The sequence below is a fragment of the Coloeus monedula genome, assembly GCF_965178545.1.
Source record: "Coloeus monedula genome assembly, chromosome: 5".
NCBI lineage: Eukaryota > Metazoa > Chordata > Aves > Passeriformes > Corvidae > Coloeus > Coloeus monedula.
This window is the reverse complement of record NC_138785.1, coordinates 60,950,093-60,963,576: the sequence shown is the minus strand read 5'-3', so window position 1 is coordinate 60,963,576 and position 13,484 is coordinate 60,950,093. Positions and strand designations below refer to the sequence as shown.

Below are 13,484 nucleotides of genomic sequence, written 5' to 3'. Positions count from 1 at the left end.
AAAAAAAAGAAGTTGCAGATCAGCTCAAAGTTACTATTGCATAAATAATGTTACATGGAGCTAAGTGTACCTAAGCCTGATCCAAACATTGTAAACGCAGATACAGTTCCACATTACGGCTATACTGACTCTACAACTCTGTTATGCTGGTAAACAGTACAGCTGTTTTCAAGTGGAATTCAACTCTTATCAATAAATCCCACCAGACTGAAGCTGATTTAAGCTTTCCTGAAGTCCACCCTTTCACAGATGCTTGGGAGATTCTGAACCACCTTATCCCTCGAAAACTTATTCTCAGAGCTTGGCAAAATATGCGGATGCACTTCTGCATCTGAAAAAGGAATTAACCCATGTGGAATCCTGCCTACTATGGATCACAGCCCAAACACACAGACAGACTCAGCTTTGGTCTTACACAAGCTATAGGTGACCATGAGCCCAAACACCCTGCATTATCCAGGGTGCCTCACTGTTCTGTGACAGGGCTGCAGTTATCAGAACAGAACAGCAGCAAGTGCTGCTCGAACACCCCGCAGATGTGAGAGTCTGAAGAGTGGCCAGGAAGTGATGCAATGCAACGAACAGCAGTGTAGGTTTGTTTACTGGTTCAAAGAACTAAACCAACATCTGCCAGCTCTAAGAGCTGGGGTGTGGATGGCTATTTTACAAGCACTATCACAAGCAACATGTACACAGTATAACCAATTTTTAAAAAACCAAACTTGGATGTCACGGTCACGGAAGAAGTCTGGCTGAAGGAGGGAACTATTCCTAACACAGAATAACATGGATAGACCACAATTTAAATGCCAGCTGCTTAGAAAACTACAGCTGAATAATCTGAAAAATCTTTCAAAGTTCTCCAGTTTAAATGCTACTTTTGCTGCACAAAAATCAAAAGGTACAGTAAGAAACCCTAGCAAGATGTATGAATAAGCAAGAAACAGCACAGTCAAAATTTTCAAATAACATAAATACCTTGCCAGTCTTCAAGGTACTTTCTAGTTCTTCTACCAACTTTGGTAAGGCTGCATCATTGCCTAATGGAATACAAATATGTTAAAATTATCAGATTACATTATGCATTTATCTCATGCTATAGCAGAATGCTGTTTCTCAGTACTACCTCATGAATACAGCACATGAATTTAAACCCTTCCTGTGGACAACAGAAACAACCACCAGTCTGTTTACAGCAAACCGGCTCAATAAAACCCCAGCCTGGCATCTGCAGGAACACAAGTACTTCTGTGTTTTCCTTAAATACAAAAGGCTTGGAAAATATGCGGTATCAGGATTTACCACAGCTTACTTATGAATTCTGACTTTGGCTTTTTTTCTTGCTTGCATATGAATTCTAACTTTGGCTTTTTCTTCCTGCTTTTCTTCCAAAAAGAAACCACCAACGGATTTTTTAGACCATTTGGACCATTTCGAAACAGCAAACTACCTCTGTATTAATGAATGCAGAGCTAAGAGTTAATACTAAGGATATATTTTGTTTTAAGTGACAATTACGTCTAAATCTGTCAGCTCTAGAACCACAATCACTGAAAATGTCCAATTTCTACAGAAACTGAAAACTCAGTAGCTCCTGTTAGCATCAATAAGATTTCAAAATACCTTAAAACCCCTTCCCATTTCATTCCCCAGGGGAAAAACTGTATGCTTACAACATCTTAAAAACAGGCCATGGCAACAGCATTGTCACACGACTTCTACAGCATTTTTGGAAACCTATTTCAGAAACCTGTTTAGACAGCTTTTCCTAAACAAATAGTTATAAGATGATAATTCACCAATGCTGCATGTGAAGTGATTAAATTACGGCTGCTGTTCACGGAGTAAGTACCATTACCACTGGTACTTACAAAAGCTACATCAATGGACAACAAGGATTAAGGCAAGCACCGAGATAGGAATACTTTACTGTGTAGCATTTTACACTTTCACAGCTCATGTTTGTCTCTTGTATAAACAATAAATAACATTTTTCAAGTTTACTAGATCGGAATCTTTCCTAGACAAATTCCTAAAATCCCAGAATCTGCATAGAGTGCTTTCTCAACTCAAATATCAAAAGAACTAGAGAGTAAAGCCAATCTTTGAGAATCCCACATTATAAAATGATTTTTGAAATAATGCCAAGGACAGACATGAGAAGGAAAAGATTTTAAAAATAGTACTTGATTAGCATCATTCCACTTCCTGTGGTATAAACAAATTTTTCTACATTTTAATTTCTCCAAACTTTATAATGACGTCATAATCTTGACTTCATTATAGCGTCTACAGAATTCATTAATTTTCAAAAAAATTGGTGCTTCAGCTACTTCGGAGGGTCAAAGAGGTGCAAGGTCAAAAATAGTAGGATGTTCATTACACTGTCTTTTAGGAACCACCAACCATGCAAGTTCATTTCAAACGTTAGCTTAGAAGAATGGATCTGGATATAGTGTGTGATATACTTAATGTCATATACTATTATTTTCTATTTAAAATATACATCTACTGCGTGCTTAAAATACTTATTTAGGATGACAGTGTAATTCCTTTGTAACACAAAGCAGAACAATTTCAAATGTATTCACAGGACAAAATTAAGTGTAAGACAGTGGATCTGAACATGACCACTAAATAATCATCCAGAGAAAATCTGCAGTTATGAGTAAGGATGTCCACTCTTAACCTTCAAAATTACTATGAAGTTACCTTCCTAAAATGATGAACATACATCAAAATGAAATGCATCCTCTTTCCTAAAACACTTTTTTGAATTTTGTAACACGTTAAAAACGAAACCTATGTGTAGCTCCACAATAATTACTCCTTGCAAATCACTTTATATATTAGCTCATAATTTGATGTCAATGTATTTTAGTAATTTTTTGCATTCTAGTATTTGTTTTCCAACACAACTCAGGTGGTCCTATTCACCCAAAATCACATGCTTATTTGTCACCAACTCTTAAATATATTAATAGCCATATTGCAACTAACGAAGTGAGGTATATTTGAACAGTACAAGTTATTTCTAACTATAATGATGGTAAAATGCATCTATTTATGACAATTCATAAACTAAAAAATTAAAAAAAAAAAAAAAAAGAAATCCTCACCTGAATTAAAGGTTGCATTGCTTTTCTGAAAAGTAACTTCAATGCCAGTATCATCTGTTTTGACCAAGCTGGTTTTGTCATCACTGTCATATAGCTCTTCTACATGCAACAAAGGGAGGTCCCCTTTTTTCCCTAATTCTGCTTCTATTGTTACTTCACTGTGGTTGGTGTTTACAGTCACTTCATTTGCAGAAACTAAGGAAAGAGCCTGTGTCTTAGGCAGGGGAGTCCTTATTTCAGAAAAGTCACTTTCTAAAACCACGTTTGAGTTTAATTTACAGCTTACATTCTTAACAGCTTCACTCTCTATCACTGCTTCTGAAATTGTACAAGAGAGTTCCGATGTAACATCCTCATGCAAAACATCTTCAGCTTGCTCATCGTCCTCACCTGCCTCTGGGGAAGGACTCTCAGCAGTCTCTGTACTAATCTCCACGCAGAGGGCCTCATCCACACTCATGAGGTTCACGGCATTTTCACCCGTTTCTGAGATTTCACTGTCTACTGTGGCCTGAGATGCTGCCGATTCTGTCCTCGCCCCACTCTCACGTGTCTCGTTCTCTCTCCCAATAACAAGCAAAGAATTCTCACTTTTTTCGGGGCCTGTAGTTGATAGGATGCATTCAATCTGGTTAGCAGTATTAAAAATTTCTTCACTTTTGTCTTTTACTTCTGTACTCTCAGTAGCAAGTTGACTTTCTTCTATGACTGTAAAGGTAAAGAGACTATCACATTCTTCCATTGTGCTCAGAGTGATCACTGCCCCCTCATCCTTATCTCCTATATTTGAAGCAGTGTGTTGATCTTCACTGTCGGTTGCAACCCTTAGCACAGGAGCTCCACATTCTCCCACAAAAATCACAGAACCTTTGCTTTTCCCATCTGCATTGAAAGCAGCTAGCCCAAATTGCTCATCTACAGTTGCAGTGGTCTCCACACCTTTACATTCCTCTGATGCATTTGGAGAGAGAACAGCATCTTCATCTCCTGCTACAATGAGCTGACTTTCAGCTTGTGGTGCTGCACTGATCAGGACTATCTCACATTCTTCTGTCATGCTTGTAGTGATCATAGCAGCTTCATATCTTCCTTCTGTTTCAGAAGCACTGAGTTTGTTTTCATCTTGCATAGCTACACTAGACATAGGAGCTTCAAAACATTCTGCTGTACTTGTAGAGATCATTAATGTTTCATTTTTTGACTCCATGTCTGAGGTATGTTGAATTGCCTCTTCTGTGACTTCACCTGACATTAGGATTACTTGTTCTTCCACAACACTTGTGGAAATCATAGCACACTCATCCTTTTCTTCCTTACCACTAGCAGTTGGGTGACTCCCATCATCACTGTTATCATCTCCTGTACTGGATTCACTAGGCATGGGAACCTCATATACTTCCATATCTATGGAAACCATAGCATTCTCATTTATTTCTTCTGTTTTCACAGAGGGGAGCTGACCATCATATTCAATAGCTGCACTTGACATAGGAGCCTCAAATTCCTCCACTATACTGGTGGAAATCATAGTGCACTCATCTTTCTCCTGCTTACTGCTAGAAGTATTAACACACTCTTTAAACTCTGTAGCTGTGCTGGGCATAGGCACTGTGTCTTCAGTGTCTATTAAGATCATAGAGCTTTCCCCACTTTCATTTACTCCTGCAACAGCAAGTGGACCTTCTTCTGCATCCATGGCTGAATGCAAGGGAGCATCTTCCACTGTGCTGGTAGAGATGACATCACCTTTCACTTTTACTTCTCTGTCAGAAGGAGTACGAGAAGTTTCATCTTCCTTTGGAACTGCACTACTTATAGAGGCATCAAGTTCTCTGCTGTCAAAGGAAGTCATGGCATTCTCATGTTTGTCCTCAGCACCAAACTGAGTCTTATCTTGCACTGCCATAGCACTAGTCATGGGACCCTCACACTCCTCAGCATCTGAGGGAAGCAAGGTACCTTCATGCTTTCCTTTCTGTGCAGCTAAGGCACCCTCATCTGCAGCACTTGCACTGGTTACGCTGCTTTCAACAATGCCTTTATAATTTTTGCAGTCTGTGCCACAATTAGCTTCTTTCTCTACACTTGTCATGCTGTCGACAGTAAGCTTACTTATATCTGTGCCAGCCACTCCTGACTCAGCTTCCATTTGTTCAGCAACTATGCAGATAATGGAACTTTCACCTTCTTCTGCACCTATACAAATTAGTGCATTTTCACTTTCCATTCCTGTACAAGTAGAAGCATGCTCATTTTCTTCATTTCCTCTTCCTGTACTGGTCACAATGTCCTCACCTTCTTCATCCTCTTCTTTTGAGCCTGTACTAGTCACAAAACCTTCATCATCACACAGACCAACGCTGACTGTAGTGATACTGGCTTCTTCCTTTGCCCTTGTACTGTCCATTAGACTTTCACATTTTTCAGCTTCTAAACAAACTACAAATCCCTCATTGCTGTCTTCTAGCCCTGTGCAGACGGCTGAAATTTCAGCATCATCTTCTGGGGTTATGCCTGTGCTGGTCACTGTGCTTTCACCATTTACAGTATCTTCAGATTTGTCACCACTAGTTCCAGCCGTGGCACTGTTGTTTGTGACCACTGCAATACATTCACCAGTTACAGCACTTTCTCCTTGGGTATCTGTACCAGTCACAGAGCAGATGATGAAGTTATGACCTCTTTCTTCTGCACCTGTGCAAGTCACAGTACCTTCGTGTTCTTTTACTTGGCCAGCTATCACACTGCCCCTAAATTCACCTGAATTATCACCACTGGTGGACCCTTCACCTGTTTCTGTCCCTGCACTAGTTACAGCTCCATCGCTCTCCATTTCACCTAAGCACGACACAGAACTTTCGAATTTGCCTGTATCTACACAAGTTGAGCTATTTCGCTTTTCTTCAGAGCCTGCACTAGTCACAGCGTCATCTTTTTCTTCTGTCCCAGCACTATTCACACTGTCTTCAATTTCTACTCTGCTTGGGTTCACAGAATCCTTACCACCCTCTTCTGCATCAACCATGGTACAGTCACCATTTTCTTCTCCTTCTGTACTTGTTAGGAAACTTTCACTTTCTGCTAATCCTTCAGTGACAACACTGCCACCACCTTCTTCAGCTGCTGCAACAGTACAGTCACGAACATCTGCTCCTGTGATGAAACTGCAACCCTCACTACTTTTTACCCATACGCCTGTTGTGAAACCTTCATCAGCTTCTATGCTTGTGCAGATTACTGTCACCTCACTTTCTTCTTCTGAGCAAGTGGTTGTAGCATCACTGTCCTTTTCAGAATGTGGTGCACCCTCAGCTCTTTCTCCTCCTGTACTAGTTGCCATTGCAGTGCTCTCAGTGATCTTTTCTGTGCTAGTTCCTATCACAGTGGCTGGAGTTTTTTGTAGGCTGCTGTACAATGAACTAGGTTTACTACTTCCTGCACTGGTACCTACAGCATTACTTTCATTTTTGTCTTCCATGCCAACCACATTGGTCCCTTCTTGCCTACTGGCAATAACAGAGCCTTTGAAAGTTTCCTCAGGAACTCCTTCAGGCACTAAAACAGAGGAAGACTGGATCATATAATCAGTGTCATGCACCTTGTTTTTTTCCACACTATCCATTGTGCTTCTTTCTCCCTTTGTGGAGGGATCTGTATTCAAGCACTCTCCCTCTTTTATTCTTAGGGTAAGTTCTTTTGTTGTTACATCTCCACGATCTTCAGTTATGTTAGACAACAAGTTTTCCTCTTTTCTTTTTAACTCCCTATCTTGAGAGCTTTCCGACTTTGCTGCTTCATTGTAATCTTGACTACATAACCCAGCTGTACCGTCTTCCACTGCCTGTTCACCAGACCGGGACACCTCATTATCTTTTTCTATACTGTTTGCCATGATGGTGGTGTCACCATCATCTTTCATGACAGAACTTGGCCCTGCACTATCTTGCTCCATGTATACAACCTGTGCTGTATCATTCTTCAAAAGGAAAGCATCTTCCAATAAGGAAGTCCCATCTGAATTATGGCATTCTTTAGACACACTACCTAAAGAATCTGTAAAATCCGAGATATCCATATCCATGGACTTTGCATCAGCAGCATCTTCCCTTGAAGAATTAATTGCTAAAGGAACATCATCTGAATTAGAATTTATCACAGTTTTTAAATTCTTTGGTCTTCTGCTATCTTTTGAAGCCTGATCTTTACTGGCCACATTCTTTAAGGTTCTACCACTTGTTTCATCCACAATGCTCATTTTAGAAGCCCCTTGTTTACTGGGTCCTTGAGCCATAGAAGCTTTTTTGGACAAAGTGTCTAAGGCACCAACTTGTTTATTAGAAGTATCTTCTTGTTCAACAGTTTTTTCAGCTGCAGGCAGAAACTGCGATTCACAGGCTTCAGGATCTGCCAAGCTGTGTTTTAACTCCTTATTTGAAACAGAACGAGATACTTTTTGTTTTACTGCACACTTGGCATCTCTGGCTTGGAAAGAGTTTTGAATGTTTTTTCCTTCATTGTTAGATGCTTCCTGTGCTTTTGTTTTTTTCAAATCAAGTTCCATCAGCTCTTCCGCATGACCAGAATGCAAGCCATCATGATTCATAGCTGCCTTTTGAGGGGCTGGAGCCTGGCTGCTTTCAGTTGTGCTAGCTGATTGCTTTTCCTCCTTAAGTAAATCTTGGTTTGATAAACTGCCTTTTCTGTTTTCACAGGATACTTTCTTGCTTTGTTTCTTATCCACTGCCACTGTGACGTTTGACAATCTTTCATGCCCACTGTCCATTTCTTTAGTGCCTTTATCTTCCAATTTGATGCTCTCATCCTTCTTCTTTACTTCTTTGTTGCTGTGCTTTAAGTTTCTGCTTTTATGACCTTCAGCAGAGAACCTTCTTTCTAGTTTGGAATTACTTAAATCTTTATCACCTCTGTACTTCTCTTTTACAGACCCTTTTTCTCCAGAATGTAACTTAACTCTGTGACTAAAGTCTTTTTGTGATCCCTGAGTTGACTGTGGGCCACTTCCAAGCTCAAACTCAGCACCACTATCCTCCAAACCTTTATCTTCATTTCTGGATTTGTGTTGTTTATCTGAATCATTGTCTTCCAGGCTCTTATCTTTGTCTAGTTTCTGTCCAGTGTCTTGTTTTGTTAATTCCTGTAATTCTGTTTCAGATGCTTTGAACTGTTTATTATGACTCTTTGACTTGGACTTTAACAAAATCTTGTCTTCTGCAAGGCTCTTAGATCTTCGTCTATCTTTATGAAGACCATCTTCATGTTTTACATTACTATCAGAGTTAGCTGATTCTATTTCATGTTTATCTTCTGAGTAGCTTTCGCTTCTTCTATGTGATGCTGAAGCAGGTTGCTTTGAGGCACTTAAGGAATCCTTCTGTGGCTTAGAATCACTCAAGGACCTTTTGGTCTTGCATTCTGCCCTTGAGAGATGTCTGTCTTTTTTGTTTTCTTTCCTCAGTAATTCTTCAGCTTTTAAGGTTGATTCAGAAGGGTTTTTTCCATCCTTTCCTGTTACTGATACTTTCCGTTCACTTCGGTGTTTACTTTTTCTTTCACATTTGTCATCTGAGGAAACCTTTATTTGTTGATTATGTTTCTGGCCACCATCCTCTCCTTTCAAACTTCTCTCAAATGAATGAAGTTCAACATCTTCACCTGACTTGTGAATACCATCTCCTTTATATTTGTGCTTTAAAGAAAGTTTATCTTCTAAAGCAGTTCTTTCCTTCTCATTTTTATCTCTGTAAGACTTGGCTTCTTTTTTGGCAGAATTTCTCATATGTTGAATTTCTGTGTCAGTATCTTTTTTGGGGTGTTTTTCATTCTTAAATATGGATTTCTGCTTCTGTGGTTCTTCACTATTGACTTCTGCTTTATCCAGTTGTTTTTTTGGATCCCTTGTTTCATTGTCCTGCTGAGTTCCTTCAGCCTGAAGAGAAGTGGAGGTTCTTCTTTTATGTTCTTTTTCTGCCTTAGAATCACTTTTGCTTTCCTCAGTTGAATGCCCCCATTCTGAAAGTCTTCTAAGTTGTTTAGAGAATTCGTTTTTCCCATGATTGTGCTTCAATTCTTTGGAAGAATTTTTTTCACAAGTCTACAAAAGAGATTTTTTTTATATATGTAAGTACATATTACACAGTTCCTTCACTTATGTGACTGAACAGAACTGGCAAGCACAAACTCTCAAAAAAAACAATACGCTAGGGAATACACTTAACATTGTAATAAAAATTCACCTACAATAGAGTCAGTCAGAAAACAAAAACTGCCAGATTCATTTCAACTATCTACCATTGTGGAAAAATCCAAAGCAAAAGAAGTTATCCTTAAGCAGCCTGTCTGAACTTTATTATCTTTTCTTCGTAAGGTAATTTTTCTAAAATGACTTAAACTGATTTTTGAATACACAATCACAATTTCAAGCACTCTGTAAGTTCCTTTAAATAGCCATTATGCTGTCTGGTAGAACAAAACCGTAACTAAAAATTCAAAACAAAACACCACAACAAGACCTAAAAAAAATAAATCTAGACTTCTACTTGAACTTCCACTCCCACCTTTTTTAATTTAAACAATGTTATTCATAGAATTCTTGCCATAAAAATTTTATTTCCTTTTGTGTTTGGAGCACAGTCAGTTTAACTTTCCAGTGAGAAGTTTAAACAGATCAAGCTGAAGTCTTTGCATATAAAAAACACTGCTCTTTTTTTAAAACCCAGCATACTTCACAGATTCGGGCTCAAACTGCATCTCAGGTTCTACTAGACATGCATCAACACTGAATATACAGACCATATTTCAGTGGCTATTGGAATTCAAAAAACATTACTACAGTGATGTCAGATCACTAATACAACTGAAGGAACAGGCAGGGAAAAACTTACTAGTGAGAACAAATGCAATTATATGCAGTTTGGTGCGGACATATGAAAGAGTACTATTAGAATTAAAAGGAAGATCGTAAGGTTTATTTTTCAGAGACACCTACCTCATTTGTCTTTTGCATTTCTTTAGAATCTTCTTCAGATGGCTCATTTTTCTTTCTGCAGCTATCTTCAGCATGCCTGAAATAGGTATTTGGCCAACTTAATAAAGAACAATCAGTACCAGTCTAACATTAATTTGTAAAATTTCTGCTTTCACAAGAGCTGAGCACAAGAGAGAAATGCTCCTAAAAATACAGAAATAGAACATGATCACCAAACTTTTAACCAATTTGCCCAGGCTTTTTTTGCTTGTAAAATTATATATCAACTTCAAAAATACCCGGAATACAAGTGCTTTAAAGCAGTATTAGTATGACATTTGTACTGCTGTTGTCCCTGTAAAATGGGTCAGAGTTCTCGTTGCCCCATATTTACCTGTATGAGGACAGTTATGTACACAGGTACGTATCTACATAAACATCAATCTAAAGATGAAGCCAACTTGACTCGCCTACTAGATGCACAGACATGTAAAAGGTCTCCAATCTCATGCCTTTAATACCATTCTGTGAAAAGCCACATAAAGACTACTACTGCAGTCTGAGATGCCATGTATTTAAGCAGCTATAATTTTTCTGCCTGAATTCCACGCTTATTAGTAACAAAATTATGCAAATATTTTAAGAGAAAACTGTTAAAATGGATAAGGCTAAGTACAAAGTTGAAAAGAACCTTTCCAATCTGCAAAAACGAATATTCAAAACCTTAACTCCTATTGAGTAAATACTAAGTACCTTGAATCCCTTTTTCTTTTTCTGCTCAGGGCCACTTTTTTTTCCAAAAATTTCTGTTCTTTAAGCACATCCTTAATGCTGGTACCAGTAGTTTTTGACTCTACACTTTTTGATGAAGGTTCTTCTAAGTGCAAGCCACTTTTTCCTAAAATAATACACAAATGGTGAAATACATACACATAATTTATTAGTGTTTCAGCTATAAACATGACAAAACAGTACAGAGAGTACTAAAATGTAGCAGAGAATAGCAGTTACACAGGTATTAATTGAGCCTAAGCAGTGTAATGGATATATGAAAAAGCGAAGAAGAAATTCCGTATTAATATTTTGCATTATAATTTTTTCTGTTACATCACTGTTGAGATGTTGGGTTACTAAGGGAAGGAAATGACTACAGACTTGTATGACCATTATTCAAAGCTGAATGTGTTATTCTATGGAGAATAAGTGAGAGCAGGGTGGTGTGGGCTACTCACAGTTTTTCTTCTCATACCTTTAGCATTCTGATTTCCAGTTTTTAGGGATTTTGTCTTTTCGGCAGCCTTCTGTTTACGTTTTTCTTCGAGTCTCTCTCTGTTAATTCGTCTTCTAAGGAGTCTTTCTTCTTTTTCTTTGGCCTAGAGATACAAAACCATGGAGAACAATTTAACATTAGGTCAAAGAATGTTCTTTGACTATAAATATAAGTCTAAACCCCATAGAAAACAAAACACTGTAGCTTAAGGCAAGCAAAAACATAAATACGCCTTAGAAATCATACAAAAGTTAATGGAACACTAATATTTTTGTGAGGCGAAATTAGCTGAGTTCCAGAATTTCACTGCCAATCAAGACTGCAGACTGAAGCTATGAGACTTTCTCAAAGAATGTATGTTTTATTTGTATGTATATACAATATATACACAACATATTTTATACACATGCATTATACATGTAACATAAATATATGTACCTGGCCAAAGGAGAAAATCTAAAAGAACTGCTGCTCCCTCTTCTCTGTGCTGGCCCTTCTGCCACAGAACAGACTGCATGTGCTTAAATCTCTGTTTCCATTCTCAGTGGCTGCAGACTTGCTACAAACTACTGATTTCATGGTCAGCAAGGACTATGTAAAGAGCTGGTGTAATGAAGTAGCCTCCAGTACTCAACACAAGCCTGATCTACTAAAAACCCCACTGAAGGCAGGCTGCAGGTACATATGGGTTACTTTTTTCATCCATATTTTATTTTGGGGGGAGGGGAAAGAGAGAGAACACACTGTCATTGCTTTCACTGCCAGAAGCCTTCAAACTATAATCAGCAGAGCAGAGTGCTGTGCTGGAGAGCAGACTGTGCCATACTGATGGAAACCTGAAGAAAGGGCAGCTATAATACAAGAGGAAAAAAACCCCTGAAAGGAGAAGAAACAGAAGACTCCCCCTCACACAAACTACCACCAAACCAGAAGTGGAATTTCTGCCCTAAAAAAGTTTTAGGACCAGAATGTGAGCAGCAGAAAACCCCAGACTTACAATGGACTGACGGCGCTGTTCTACAGTTCGCTCATCATCAGAATCACTGAAGTATTTGGAGTACAGGAAAGGCTTGCGAACATAAGCATGGCGAACAGGCTTGGCTTTCCCGTCACTCAGCTCGTTAGCATGGGGCTTTGTCTTACTTTGACTGTTTTTCTCCTCTTCATCTAAAGAAACGTTAGTGAGCGTAGAGATATATTGATAAATTAGGGCAGTGCTTCCAACATAACTTTTGAGGAGGCAAAGCTACACAGAATGTATTAACAATTATTTACTCTAAAACCATAAACAGTTAAAAAATTAAACCCTTTTAGCATCCAAATATCGCTAGATTATGAAAAAAATCAAAGGTACATTCATGTGTTTGTGTGCATCATTCAGCCAAAAAATTGCATGACACAAACCTGGTAATAAACCAGGACACAACAACTGGGTTTACCCTCTTGCCTGTAATCCCACTGCCCGTTTACATACAGTACTTAGTAGCTAGCTATGCATGAGAAGTCAATACAATTTCTGCTAGGTATTAAATTATAATTCTCCCCACACCAAGAATATCGGTACAGTATTTGAGTACGTAAAAAGTAGTTGGCCTACTGAAATACATACACGAAACACACTGTTGGTTACACAGATATAAGTATTAATCAAGTAAATATAAATAAATCTATTTCAGTTCTATCAAGATTACTAGAAATAGTGCAATACTGTACTAATTATTTGTATTCTTGAAACATACTTGAGGTTTGTTTTCGTTTCATAAATATTTAGTCATAACTGAACATAATCTGTCAAGTTACAAAGTAAGACCAAAGCCAGAGAACAGGTAATTCAGTGCTTCTAAATTATATTTTGAGAGCAGAAAAGGTAACCTGTGAGCATACTAGAGAGAACTCATTCAGGTACTAAGGCATTCTGCATTATAAAGTGGAAAGTGTTATTAACCGTAGAAATCAGTTGGAAGTCTGTCCTAGATAGGGAGAACACAAAAAGGCAACACACCCAGTGAAGCAACTTGGTATTTCTGAACTTTTAAAGCTAGATCCATTGCTGCTCTTTCTACTGTGGCCAACTTCCAGAATACTAAAGCTCTAAACCCAACCTGATGTA

The 13,484-nt window shown here is 38.4% G+C and overlaps 1 protein-coding gene across 2 annotated transcripts in view; it reads right to left on the bottom strand.

The window, feature by feature from the left end:
- The window catches only part of BOD1L1 (biorientation of chromosomes in cell division 1 like 1), a 37,224-nt gene that overhangs the window by 18,382 nt on the left and 5,358 nt on the right, over positions 1-13,484 (bottom strand). Inside the window, exons 6-11 of one of the 2 annotated variants that reach the window (XM_082282055.1) lie at positions 12,372-12,541; positions 11,354-11,477; positions 10,858-11,002; positions 10,126-10,201; positions 3,120-9,231; positions 979-1,040 (exon numbers count right to left, since the gene is read on the bottom strand). In XM_082282055.1, coding sequence (XP_082138181.1) covers positions 979-1,040; positions 3,120-9,231; positions 10,126-10,201; positions 10,858-11,002; positions 11,354-11,477; positions 12,372-12,541 — 6,689 coding nt within the window. The remainder of the gene's footprint in view (positions 1-978; positions 1,041-3,119; positions 9,232-10,125; positions 10,202-10,857; positions 11,003-11,353; positions 11,478-12,371; positions 12,542-13,484) is intronic. The other variant, XM_082282056.1, reaches the window with a different exon arrangement.